Genomic DNA, 14,369 nt, shown 5'->3' on the forward strand with positions numbered 1-14,369 from the left:
CTGTATTTCCTTTTGTTAGCAGAATCGTTGTGTAAAGTTTCAAGTTAACAGCAAAAGGTTCGATTAGTTTTATCAAAACAAGTTGCCAGAAAGCAGTATTATATAGTTTAACGAAATTAATAATTTTGGAAGTAACAATCAGCAGCAGTGACATTTCTTTGAATATTTTTCTTAACGTCTATCGAAAGCGCGTCTAAATTCGAAGTTGCTGAAAAGCCCTTACACTGACAAGCAAATGAAAATGATACCCGTCGTTACAAACATCGAATTTTTTAATTTCTTGAATTAAAATTCATACAATTTAAGTGTGTACCACTGTAGTGGTAAATATACGTGTCTACGAAAGTTGCTATTTTTTTCTTCGAGAAAATTCAATTAATCGATCACTAGACCGCCGATACTTTCGCAAATTGATATTTCTGTGATCATAATCGAAGAACTACCAGGCATGTAAATATGAAACCGGAATTTTTATATAGAAAATACACGTTTATTGTATGAAAATGATTAAAAATATTTTATTCGAAGTATTGCCCATCGCTAGCTATACATTTTTCCCACCTGTCTGGCAATTGGTGGATGCCACGCCAAAAAAACTGTCGCTCTTTTGAGGCAAACCAGTCATCGAGCCATTTTCGTACATTTTCGTAAGAAGTGAAGTGCTGGTCAGAAAGTGCGTGTCCCATCGATGCAAATAAATAGTAATCGGACGCAGCCAAGTGTGGTGAGTAAGCCGCGTACGAAAGTATTTCCCAACTGAACGCTTCAATCGTTTCTTTGATCGGTTTTGCTGTATGTGATGGTGCATTATCATGAAGCAAAATTACTTTGTGTTGCCTTTTTTGATATTCTGGTCGATTTTCACGCAAAGCTTGATTCAAATCGATCATTTGTTGTCGGTAGCGCTCAGTATTAACGGTTTCGTCAGGTTTTAACAGCTCGGTGGTCTTTTTCGGTGGTCTTCCACGTTCTTCGTTCCTCGCGTCAAAATTGCCACTTCTGAATTTTTTAAACCACTCAAAGTACTGTGATTTACCAAGAGCATGCTCACCGTAAGCTTCGACAAGCATTCGATGCGATTCTGCAGCAGTTTTCTTCAAATGGTAACAGAAAATCAATGCTGTCCGCAAATCGTAGTTTCCAGGCACAAAATTTGACATGTTCAACGCTATTACAAACTATGCTGTTGTATGAAACTTGTATTGTTCTGAGTCGAAAATGTTTGTGAGATGTCAACAAAGACTTTTGGCATCAATAACGCAGTTTAGTAATAACTACATTATCAGCTAGGGTCATCTATAGGCAAATTCCGGTTTCATATTTACAGGCCTGATAGAGTTAATTGTAAGTAATAATAATAAAATACTAGTTTTGTAAAAAGAAATCGTTTAATCGGTCCAGATCTAAGCGTTTGGCGTCAAGTATAGGTCAATTATCGTACGATGCTGGAACTGGGAATTTTTACATCGATGAAAAATACGTTTTCTAAATTGTACGCCGAACTATCTATGATGGTGGAAGCTGCGTTGATTTATCGATAGTATTTAAATTTAAATGCGTGATGTCTAGGCGGTGTTGCACACGGAGCAAGTATCTTATAGAAAGAAAAAAATATAGGAAGAATAGTTATCGTCCTTTTCACATTGTCCTGAAACAGGATCGAGATATAAAAACCTGCGGGACTACGACAGAATCAAACTATTTACAGACGACTATCTCGATTATATGGGCAAAAAGTGAAAAATTGAAGAACCCATGAATATCGTGTGTAGAAATTACAAAATAGGTATCGACAGCAAACACATAGATGAATATTATTATTAATAGTATTATGAATATTATTATGATGAGTAATCGACTGTTTAAATATTTGTCATCTCTGCGAAAAGTAATAGTAAGCTTGCATCTTCTGACAAACTTACATTCCCAATTTTCAGACAAAATTTCCGTATATTTCGTGCGACACGCGTAATACATTCGTGAAAAGTGGCTGCACGCGAGCTACGATAAACAAATACGAGTAGCATTTGCTTTGCGCTCAGGAAAATAAAAGAGAATGCGCAGAAACGAAATGAATGTAAGATCGTAATATTGGTAAAATATATATTTGCATCGCTTTTTTCTTCTTTTTCCACGTTATATTGGATACATTGGATATTAATACCTACAATATATTGGATGTATCTCTAACGATCGGCATTTCTTATTAGTTGCAGGGTCAATACTTCTCGCAATCACTCTCAACAATTTGTACTCTAGTAACATAGAATGTACATTCCCGCCATCCTTCTCAGATTTCAACTTTTCTCTCCGCTTATATATACTCCTAGCATAATAATATTATGCGAATATAGATAGTATGCTGGATATTGTATTACGTTACGCGATACTTTTACCGTTTCGTCATATTTTGACAATGAACAATGGAATGAACGAGACGTATACCGATTTACCGATCAACGATATGCTTAGTTGATCCAAAACGAATTTCTCTTTCGAATAACCGTGTATTATTACCTTGATGTAGAATTTAGAAAAATTACTCTCTTTATCTCGTCTATGATTTTCTTCGACTACTTTCTGTCGCGTTAATAAGAAAATAGAAAAAATATTTTTAATAGGAAAACTTGACGATATATTTCTCTTTTTTAAAAATACTGGGACTGATTGATAGGATTCGTGAATAAGGTCGATCGATAAACTTTCGCCACCGTATATATCCTATTTAGTAGAATGCTGTAAAAATTATTTAAAGAACGTCGCGGCACCTACTACGTACAAGTACAGGTATTTTCAATTTTTCACGAAGGATACATATTTACGAAGAAATAAGACAAATAAATTATTTCTTAATTATACAAGTATAGATGGATCGTATACGAAACGTAACAGCTAATACTTAACGTGCTGTGATCTAACAAAAACACGAATGAAATTACATGTTACTCGAACTAAGAAATCTGTTTCATCTAACGACTGTCGTCAGTTTCTAGCGACGAATTTACGTGTTCGATGTTATTAGACTGTTTAGAGAATTTACGAAGAAAAAGCACGATATAGATATTCCTCTCTTTAGCGGAATTTTCAAGAAAATTCCGTCAATTTAATTCGATTAATTTTTGTGTTTTATTAATCGGTACCTACCGATCCATTGAAATTCTTCCATTATTTCTTCAGGTTTCGTTCTATCAGAATTTACAGCATAATTTATCGTATTATTGAAATACGTTTCTCGAAATTGATTTTCCAACGTACACCGAGTACCTACATGATACATATATACTATATACGTATTATATACTATATATTTAGGTATATATGTACGTTCGATACACGATGCAAGTTTCCAAAAAGAATCGGAAAATGGTAAATGACGTTAGACATGTCGCAATACTGTTGTCCAATTCGTTTACGATTAAATAGGAAACGATACGGGCTATCTATTTTGGATTAAACGTTGTTCCTACGACGATTGATGTATCATTTAAATCGCGATCAATCGGTTAATCTGAGAATGCTCTCAAACATACTGATAGAAATTTCCTAAAACAGACACATCTTTCCGCTGTATTTCATTCGATACTGCTGAACTGGTTATATACATAAAATAAAAACAAGTCTTTCCGTTTAACACGATGGATATGTATGTCTAATTATAATTGTTATTGCCGAGGATCACAGCAGTGGTCCGATATTAGTCTTCGGATTCTTCCGCATCTAAGATAGTTTTGAAACAGAATGGCTGAAAGGGATAACCCTGACCATCGTAGAATTTGCTCATAAACTCTACCCTGAAAAAAGAAAATTATTACTATTATTATTATTATTGATATTATCGTCCTGTATACACGTAATGCTTGTACAAAACATTCTGAGATTTCACTAGCACGCGCGGTACATTCGTAAAAGTTTTCTACCGTAAGTGCACGAATGATTGAGAAAATATATTATATCTGTTCGAGACATTTACGTTGCTCAAAAGAATGAGAAAGGAAGATGCAAGTGGCGATACTCGTGGAAAACAGCTAGCTGGTTAAAATCATTACTCAGCTAGCAGAGTTGCAGTTGCCTGACCCCCATTCCTCTGTCTCCTACTACCAATTAGTTCCTATTCCGATTAATTCAAGCAATAGTTATTCGAAATGACTAAAATGGATGAAAAGACAAAGGACGAATCGCGTTTCGAGGTTAGTAAGATGACGATACAGATATTGCTTTTCATCGTTATTTTTTCGTCTTTCTATACATTCTATTACTATAACTTGCGTATCGTTGTTAGACAGAGATCGACTAAAAAACCGGAATACTTGGGAACGTTAATTAACGGTTATCGGTTCGTTGTTTTCTGGTTTCTTGGTTGCTTTCTACGTACCAATGAAGCCGAAGGGTATGAAGGAAAGCCGATAGCCCTTCCATCATCACAAGGATGGCGACGGTGAATGCGGCCCATGCAGCAAATGTCAAAAACAATATAACGCTTTTTACATAGTTATCCTCGGTAGCACCCAAACCTTTGCTTAACACCATTTTCCATAACACTTCGGAAAGTTGTCCATGGGCCAACGACAAAGCCCATAAACGTAGATAAGAGGCAGTGTGAGATATCGTTGAGAGAACATATTCTATAGTATGAATAACCTGGTGTATCATCACTTCACCGAATGTTTCCGATTCGTGAGCATCGGTGGCTTGACTAATAGTCGCATTATTTTGTAAACCTTCGGTTTGCAATTCGATGTCTTGAGATGGAGTCCCATTGCTCTGAAATTGAAAAGCGATCGCAGGTGAAAACTTTATATAAAACGATTGAAAATTGTAGAGTCTTAAAGACACCATTTATTTATCTTTATCATTACTTTTTTACCGAATTATTTATAAGAAAAGTACACGTATGTATATGTATATGTATGAGTACAAGCATACGGATGTATGCACAAGGTTGAAAAATATTGGCAGCTTTTATACAAAGCGATTTCGATATAGTACTTTATAAATATCCATTTAATCCAGCAGCTAATGTAAAAACGGTTAACCAAGTCACCTATTACGCTGTAATTCGATTATGCGTTCTTTCTCCTTAACCAGTCAATTGCGTTTGACGAGTATACACGTCGAACGAAAGCTTTATCTCGCAGCGTTTGACGAGTATACTCGTCGTCGCTTGTATTTATTTGCGCACTCAATGACCCAACCCCGTGAGAAATTTCTAAAACTAAATTCCGCAGTTAACTGGTTAATTCGTCGATCCAGTTTCTGAGGAAACGATGGAAGGTAAAAAAGCCGATTCGTTCTGCCGATCGACCGTAGGTAATTCCAACGTGTCGATACATGATCATTGTAATCGAGATAATAGTACGAGAATTATATTTGCTCACCAAGACTCTCTCTTCTCGTCTCTTCTTCTGGAATAAGAAGAGAAGAGGCTTGCCAAGAAGCATGACAGGCACACATAACAGAGCGAGTATCACGCAAACCTTCTGAAGAATAGACTGACCCGGGAACATGAACTCCGAACAACCAAGCGGCACGGTAGCGTGACCCTGTAGTATCATATTAATAAACGTAATCAAAACCGATGGTGCGCACGAAGGACTGTATCTATGATCTGTGAAAAAAAGGAGATACATAGCAGGATCTGATTAATTTCACCATTGAATGGAAAATCAGATAGCAACGATAACAAGTATGATACGATATAATACGTTACCTGTTGCAGCCGGATTATACAAAACCCATTTAACGAACATCAAAACTACCAGATAGAAAAATAATAAAACAAGGAAAAGTAACTGTGGCAAGAATTCTAGGAATAAGCTCGAGTATCTCTTGAAATGCCTGTTGGGGAAACGTAGAAACACATGTAATTAATAAGGTAATTCGTGAACGTGAAAACTACTTACTAGTTACCATAGCGTATAATATACAAAAATACTGTAAAATTTCGTTTCTATGTAAAATTTATTACACAGGATGATTCGTTCATCTTGCATTGCTTAACATACGTAGATAGGATTATTGCTAATCGGAGATGGCCAATTTCAATCACCTTGAAATACAAAACGATCGTCAAGCTCGATATCCGGGATAATCTTTTCCTACGTATACATACTGCTTAGTTATAGTTTCTTCTAGGTAAATATTTAATTTCTGACAAAACGCCTGTTCGTGTCACGTTTGTGTCGGATTTGGATTTGGTTGGCCGCAGCCCGGGAGAAGGGCAGGCCAATGGCAGATGGCTGTTACGATGCTGCGCAGCGTCGCGACGTCGGGCAGACCGCGATGGGGGTGTGCCGTGATACTTGTTACTATAGTCCCAAGTCCTACATCTCACAGCGGGGTAGCGTCGATACGATACGAGGTACATGCGTACTATTACGAGTTCCTTTTCGGAAATTCACCGACACGACGCGACGCGTTCAGGTTTTAACGAACCGGTAAGAATCCACCGCTACTTGACATACTTGTCAATATACGTTTCTTATACTTTACGATACTTTCGAACCAGTTACCGAAGAACCAGTTCAGTGCGTTCAACGCGTATACACGGGCCAATTTAAATGCATCTCGATGCGCTTGACGTATATACTCGTCGTGTATAAAATCAAGCTGGAAATAAACAATTACCATTTACTATAAAGACTCAAAATTTTAGTAAAAATTTATTGGTAATGTTTCCTTTATACTTCCAGCAAACCTGTTATGTATTTTATAAAAAAAAAAGTTTGATTATTTGATTATTCTCTTTGGCGCGTATATCAACCGATTTGAATCATCCATGATTTTCAATGAAATTTCAAAATGTTTCCTATAACTCGCATAATATGTTTGTGATCACCGTATGTTAAGCGATTTTAATCCAAGATAATCGAAACACCCTATGTCTATATATATACCTATAAATACAGATTAAGGAACAATATCTAGCATGTATGGACCACCTCGATTTTCAGCTATGTGTAATATCTACATGGTTTCGTTTCTGTTTTCTCCAAACTTTATTAGAATATTTGACGAATATACTCGTACGTGTAACAAAAAAAAAGAAGAAAAAGACAGAAAATGTTATTTAAACGTGGCTTTTTTATAGATTCGTTAAAGTACGGAAAAGCGAAAGGCTGACGCTTTTTGTGGAAGTGAAAAACAGAAACCTGTACCTATTTATCGTAGTACATGAATGCGCGTGATTATTAGGAAAGCAATTGGATAAACTAATTAAAATTTCACAACTTATTTTCCTTTGAAATAACACTGGTCCAATTGCTATCCGATTTCGAGATTTCCAGTTCTCCGAGTTACTTTTATGACTTTTGCTTTTACGAGGTGCATAGCATTTTAACACTTATACATATGTGTACACGTATATACACGTACATGTATATATGCAGCGCGTTTCACATAAAATTCCCTGTTAAAGTTATATTCATTTTCCATTGCCTCTTTTGAACTATTCCGAGACTTTCCATAAGCTGAAAAGCAAAATGATCGTTTCGTATTCCCATCAGCGTGCCCTACATTACTGCAAATATACGTACGTAGATATTGATTTGAAATAATTTCCGACTATCGTAAATAGAAGCTTCCTTTTTTTAAGAGCTACGATAAAATCTTCGAAAGAAATTATTTCCAACTCGAAGTAGCGATCGATCGAATTATTTCTTTTGTTCTTCTCTAACTATCTCTGTGTTCGTTAGATATTTCCGTACTTATAGGTAAATACGCTAAATAAAAGATATAAAGAAGACTCGCTTGAACGAAAAAAAAAAAGAAAAAAAGGAAAGAAAAATAAATAAAAAGCGATGATACGTTGAAATCGAAATCGTAACCGGAACCATCGCTGTATCAACTTACATAATATTAGGGATACTCATGAACACGCCGAAGATCATGTGCACGACACCGAAGATGATCGACAGCTTCATTTTGTACGAATTCAAAAATATTATCTTGTTCTCGGCTAATACCCAAACAGGATCCATACCCAATGGATAAGGCACTTGCGCGTAATTACTGGTAGCTGGATTCAACTCAATCATATCATCTTCCTCGATTGTATCTTCGTACGATATGTGCCAACTAGACCCGAATATGTTAAATGACTTTGAGAACACGTCATTGTAGATGATGCCAGTGTAAATGGAAAACAAACCCATAAGAAGGATAATATAACGTCCGGCGAAAAATATATTCCAAATTTCGGACGCTGACTTTTGCGCCATAAACTTCTTCTCCAACGCGATCATATATACAGCGAACAGGCTCAAAATTAAACCTAAAAAAAAAGAAGAAAAAGGAAAAGGTCGTCGCTTTCCATATTCCTATCTACACACGTACATTCGTACGTTATAAGAAATACACGGTGCGTTTCGTGACTATATAAAACCAGTTTAAAATTTCCTACTTTTTATGATGTTCATCTTTATTTCAATTTCGAATTTGAGTAGAAATGTGCAACGTAGAAGGTGCGCGCGATCGAACTTACGTTCGACGTTCAAGCGAAAGCTCCACGTTCATGCTACGCTCACCGCGCAAACTGGATTTACATAGAGATAAAATCGATAGAGTGGTCAGATTTGACGTCGTTCGAGTCGAAGCAATCGTTTCGATCAATTCTGCCACGTACGTAAAAATAAGCCGAAGATAGAGAAAAACGTTCGATCGATGTACGTGTAACGCTTCGTTTGCAAGAAAATGACATTTGGACGATAATATCGAACGAGCAAATACGTCGATTCTCAACTAAACACGCGCGAGTCACGATCTTCTTTTTCTTCGCGATTTGCCATGATATTCCCGAAAAACGACGCGTTAAACGAGAAAGCTTTTCATTTAATACGATACAAACCATACGCCGTAGGTTTATTTTAGTAATTCTTAAGATCTGCTTTATCAGTGCAAAAGTTGTTGAAAACGCTGACTCTTGGAATGCTCTGCGAATTCAATTTTTGTGCACGCTTTCCAAAACGTATTTTCCAGTCTTTCAGTTCTTCGAACGCCAAAATGATCCTCACTTTTAATAGTTGTCTTTTAGAAATAAACCTCTGATTTAGTACGTACGTTTCTACGTAAACGGATGAAGCAAACAATGGTTTGTATAGAGATCCGACCACGACACAGTCAAGTGCGTGCGTACTCGGTGGAAATTCAAAGTCGATTTTCTCGGAAACGAAGTACCTCAAATGAAAACAATTTATTGCATATTTTCGACTTATTTTCTCACGCACGATCATCGTGTAAGACAGCCTGTACCTTCGACTTATTTTTTCATGTACAACCGCGCCATCTACCAACTGCCAACTGTATCATTGTTTTATTAGAACACCGTGTATCACTCTTCACCATAGTCAGTGTCGAGACGTAAAACGTTTATTTACCGTGTCCACAATCGCCGAACATGACGCTAAATAGGAAAGGGAAAGTGATAATCGTATAAAGAGCTGGATTAGCTTCGCGATACGATGCCACGCCGTAAGCGTCGATCAAATTTTGAAAACCTCTGGTGAACTTGTTGGTCCTGTTAAACGTCGGAGGATCTTCGTTCGTGTAGATAACATTGAGGAACGATGGTATCGTACTACCACAGAGACGCTGAAGAAAGTCAAATTTCAACGCGATTTTTATTATATTATTGTAATATATAATATATATATATATATGGTATATCATAACTTGATATATGATATTATAATATAATTTGATTATAGTATAAACGGGAAAGCATATTTTCAGTTGAACGAGCCAACAAAATATAAACGAGACGTGAAAGAAGAATATTTGTATATTATAGAATTTCTTCGAATATTGAAAAACACGAAAATTCGAAGAAAATCGCAGCGATGTTGAAGGAAGGACACAAGATATATCGCGTCTCGAAGGTATCCGGACATAATTTACGAGAAAATTTATCATTGTTATCAAATGCTCTAAATAACCATATTTCATTTCCTTATTGTTCGACACAACGATGTATAGAACGATGTGTACGATAACAGGAGAAAATTAATTTCTAGAAGCTGTGCTAACGAAATTAGTAAGAAATATAGTATAGAACTGTAGCTTGTTACTAGAAGTATTACTCCTATTCGAATTGTTTCGTTCTTGAAACGTATCGTAAAACTTGTATACATAATATAATTTGAAGAAACCAACCGATCCTTCCGTGAGACAGTCTCGGACAATGGTGAGGTCCGCAACAGGTACCCAACATTCTCCTATAAGGCACTTTTTCGTTACGTCCACGTTGAACAGATTCATTGTATGATAAATGGCCTTCATCTTTCGAACCATAATCGACCAATTGGGCAACTCCTTGGCAACGTTATGTAACACGCGTTGACGATGATCTTGCGTTTGATTTAAAACCTGAATGAAATGAAAAAGAAACGAAGATATCAACGATGAAAGATTCGACGATCCATTCCATATAATATAACCAGTGAATTCCGGGTTTTCATATATTCGTTGTACATTTTCATCAGAAACGACCCGACAGTTATTCAAACGCGCATAAATTCGATTTTCTTCGTACTGAAAATTATTGATATTTATGAGATATACGTAACATTAACGAAAAATATGTTTTCGAAAAATATCTTACAAAAAGCCTGGACAAAAGTGTAAATGACTTCCTTACTTTTTACATTTTTACGTGAAAGTATTTCAAAACATAGAATTATACATTTTTCGGCTGTTAATCTCCTACGATATAAGTCCATTTTAGCAGTTATTAATTAGACCAATATTTTTCGTACGTATTGTAATAATACTCGTAACAGAAGCTGGAAATACCTGGATACTTCGACGAATCGAATCTTGAAACGAAAAAACGTTTAAAAGCAAAAGGGAATCAATTTACTACGGTAGTTACTTTACTAGCGAATTACGTAATCCGCATTAACCAGCTACCTGTTTCTGACGAGTATACTCGTTATGAAGAAATGGCAATACTTTTTGTTATGAAGAGCCCTGTCGGTAATAAAATTAAGAAATAAAACAATCGTTTCGTTACAACTTAATTCCATATTACATCAACCACACGTACTTTGTGTTTGACGAGTATACTCGTCATGAAGAAATGACAATACTTTTTGTTATGAAGAGCCCTGTCGGTAATAAAATTAAGAAATAAAACAATCGTTTCGTTACAACTTAATTCCATATTACATCAGCCACACGTACTATGTGTTTAACGAGTATACTCGTCATGAAGAAATGACAATACTTTTTGTTATGAAGAGCCCTGTCGGTAATAAAATTAAGAAATAAAACAATCGTTTCGTTACAACTTAATTCCATATTACATCAACCACACGTACTTTGTGTTTGACGAGTATACTCGTCATGAAGAAATGACAATACTTTTTGTTATGAAGAGCCCTGTCGGTAATAAAATTAAGAAATAAAACAATCGTTTCGTTACAACTTAATTCCATATTACAACAGCCACACGTACTATGTGTTTAACGAGTATACTCGTCATGAAGAAATGACAATACTTTTTGTTATGAAGAGCCCTGTCGGTAATAAAATTAAGAAATAAAACAATCGTTTCGTTACAACTTAATTCCATATTACAACAGCCACACGTACTATGTGTTTAACGAGTATACTCGTCATAAAGAAATGACAATACTTTTTGTTATGAAGAGCCCTGTCGGTAATAAAATTAAGAAATAAAACAATCGTTTCGTTACAACTTAATTCCATCTTACATCAACCACACGTACTTTGTGTTTGACGAGTATACTCGTCATGAAGAAATGACAATACTTTTTGTTATGAAGAGCCCTGTCGGTAATAAAATTAAGAAATAAAACAATCGTTTCGTTACAACTTAATTCCATATTACATCAACCACATGTACTTTGTGTTTAACGAGTATACTCGTTATGAAGAAATGACAATACTTTTTGTTATGAAGAGCCCTGTCGGTAATAAAATTAAGAAATAAAAACGGTGATTTCGTTACAATTTAATTTCATATTATAACAGCCACACGTACTCCATGTTTGACGAGTATACTCGTCATCACTTACCTTTTGCGACACACTTTAGATACATAGTTTTCAAAGTTTTCTAAGAGGTCGCAACAGCTAAATGGTTAACGATGTTACCGTATACGTACATATGTACAAGACTCACCAAGTTCAAGTCTTCCAGTCGCGTTCGAACGCCTTTCACCATATCCTCGCGATCCGCGTGGCTGTGCGGACATGGGTACAAAGACGCATGGAAACCACTGCAAACTTTCCTGATGCGGCTCTTCAGCTGCTCTCCTTGGAAAAACGCGACGAACACCGTTTTAAAAATTTGATTACCCTAAAACAATCCGCAAAACTTACGTACATATATCAAACAAGATTGTATTAGCGATATCGACAATGTTAGTGAATATATCTAAATGTATCTACCGTAATAGCGATTAGAATAAACTAACATTGCGATATCGCACAGCAAATAAATATCTTCTTCGATCGTCAATTATTTGAAAAATATTTGTAGAATGAAATTGCTAGTTGCAATAAATTATTAACCGCTTGACGTCGAATAAACCACCGACGTCTAAACAGTTAACTCATTCTCCTTACTAATGAAATTTCAATTTTAACTATGTTTTTTACCATCGCATACGCGTGGACATTTCGATGAAATTAAATTATATTCATACGTGAAAATTTCTCCCATTTCACGATTTAATCGTAATAACATCTATATGCATATTATGGAAAGGTAAAAATCACGTGCAATATTCATATAATATTAGGTTGTCCCAAATGTCCCAAAAGGAAATCATAAATACACAAAATTTGTTTGTTTTATATTATTTTACTGAATTATGTACGATCCGTTTCAGTCTATTACTGCATCTATTATTTCCTTATAAAATGAAAGGAACTTTTGGCACAACCTGATGTACGCATCTACAAGGGCAAATTAATTACTTAAAAGTTCATCTTTTTGTATTATTTATACATTTAAATAACAATCGGTACTATAGCATTGAACATTCATGCTTAAAATCTCATAAAAGAAGATATATAAATGATACAAAGTATACAAGTAACTTAGATAAATTTGTGCAAAATTAAACAGAGCGTGCAGGAGTTGTGATTTTTTTTAATTCGAATGAAATTGATCGAGCTTGAAAGTCTATCGCGTAAATAGATCAGCAAAAATCTAAATTATTATTTCCGAATCGTTAGGTATTTGTATTTTACGATCATCCATCGTGATAAGAGTTACTGCTTTTGTCAAAATTATCTGACTTTTCTTTTCATTTTTACCGAAACGACCAAAAACAGAGATCAAGTTCGTATTGAGAACAAAGTAAGACGTCCTGTAAAAAGTAATTTTTCTTAATTAATAACAGAGATAAAAACGGTGAGCAGGTATTAAAATTAAATGGTAGCGCAGCATATAGAATGATGGTATATGGGAAAAGAAAAAATAAAAGGAAAGCAATGATAACGGTAGAAGAATAGCCAGTTTGTTAATAAAATAATTAACTTGAAGTTAAATCACAAGGAAGTTAAATGTAAATTTGTATCTCACTTTTTCCAAGCACGCCATAAAAGCAATATCAATTACGATACCTAAGATACTGAGAGAACGATTGAACGATCGACCGATTCAAACGACAAACCAATCAGTTGATATATTACGTGTATTTCCTGTATTGTTGTGACTATTGATATTTACAAATAAAACGAATTACAAACGATAGCAAAATATTAAGTTCATCGATACGAGGAATATCTTTATTATTTTATATTTTATGGTTGATTACCAGGTATGTAAATATGAAACCGGAATTTTTATATAGAAAATACACGTTTATTGTATGAAAATGATTAAAAATATTTTATTCGAAGTATTGCCCATCGCTAGCTATACATTTTTCCCACCTGTCTGGCAATTGGTGGATGCCACGCCAAAAAAACTGTCGCTCTTTTGAGGCAAACCAGTCATCGAGCCATTTTCGTACATTTTCGTAAAAAGTGAAGTGCTGGTCAGAAAGTGCGTGTCCCATCGATGCAAATAAATAGTAATCGGACGGAGCCAAGTCTGGTGAGTAAGGGAAAGTATTTCCCAACTGAACGCTTCGATCGTTTCCTTGATCGGTTTTGCTGTATGTGATGGTGCATTATCATGAAGCAAAATTACTTTGTGTTGCCTTTTTTGATATTCTGGTCGATTTTCACGCAAAGCTTGATTCAAATCGATCATTTGTTGTCGGTAGCGCTCAGTATTAACGGTTTCGTCAGGTTTTAACAGCTCGGTGGTCTTTTTCGGTGGTCTTCCACGTTCTTCGTTCCTCGCGTCAAAATTGCCACTTCTGAATTTTTTAAACCACTCAAAGCACTGTGATTTAC

The 14,369-nt window shown here is 35.4% G+C and overlaps 1 protein-coding gene and 1 long non-coding RNA gene across 4 annotated transcripts in view; one reads left to right on the forward strand and one right to left on the reverse strand.

Moving 5' to 3' along the window:
* Positions 1 to 2,358: 2,358 nt before the first annotated feature.
* Vha100-2 (V-type ATPase subunit a family protein Vha100-2) overlaps positions 2,359 to 14,369 on the reverse strand; it is a 55,856-nt gene continuing 43,845 nt past the window's right edge. For all 3 annotated transcript variants that reach the window (XM_069112972.1, XM_069112992.1, XM_069112982.1), the window contains exons 7-14: positions 12,139 to 12,315; positions 10,147 to 10,359; positions 9,372 to 9,585; positions 7,849 to 8,269; positions 5,708 to 5,835; positions 5,376 to 5,605; positions 4,373 to 4,761; positions 2,359 to 3,791 (exon numbers count right to left, since the gene is read on the reverse strand). In XM_069112972.1, the coding sequence (XP_068969073.1) occupies positions 3,695 to 3,791; positions 4,373 to 4,761; positions 5,376 to 5,605; positions 5,708 to 5,835; positions 7,849 to 8,269; positions 9,372 to 9,585; positions 10,147 to 10,359; positions 12,139 to 12,315 (1,869 nt within the window). In that variant the 3' untranslated portion in view covers positions 2,359 to 3,694. The remainder of the gene's footprint in view (positions 3,792 to 4,372; positions 4,762 to 5,375; positions 5,606 to 5,707; positions 5,836 to 7,848; positions 8,270 to 9,371; positions 9,586 to 10,146; positions 10,360 to 12,138; positions 12,316 to 14,369) is intronic.
* On the forward strand, positions 8,264 to 10,147 carry LOC138179900 (uncharacterized). The gene is made up of 3 exons (XR_011173156.1): positions 8,264 to 9,230; positions 9,315 to 9,627; positions 9,727 to 10,147. It is a non-coding gene; the product is annotated as an uncharacterized LOC138179900 (long non-coding RNA).

The sequence above is a fragment of the Bombus flavifrons genome, chromosome 1 (genome assembly GCF_040668555.2).
Source record: "Bombus flavifrons isolate JBK064 chromosome 1, iyBomFlav1_principal, whole genome shotgun sequence".
NCBI lineage: Eukaryota > Metazoa > Arthropoda > Insecta > Hymenoptera > Apidae > Bombus > Bombus flavifrons.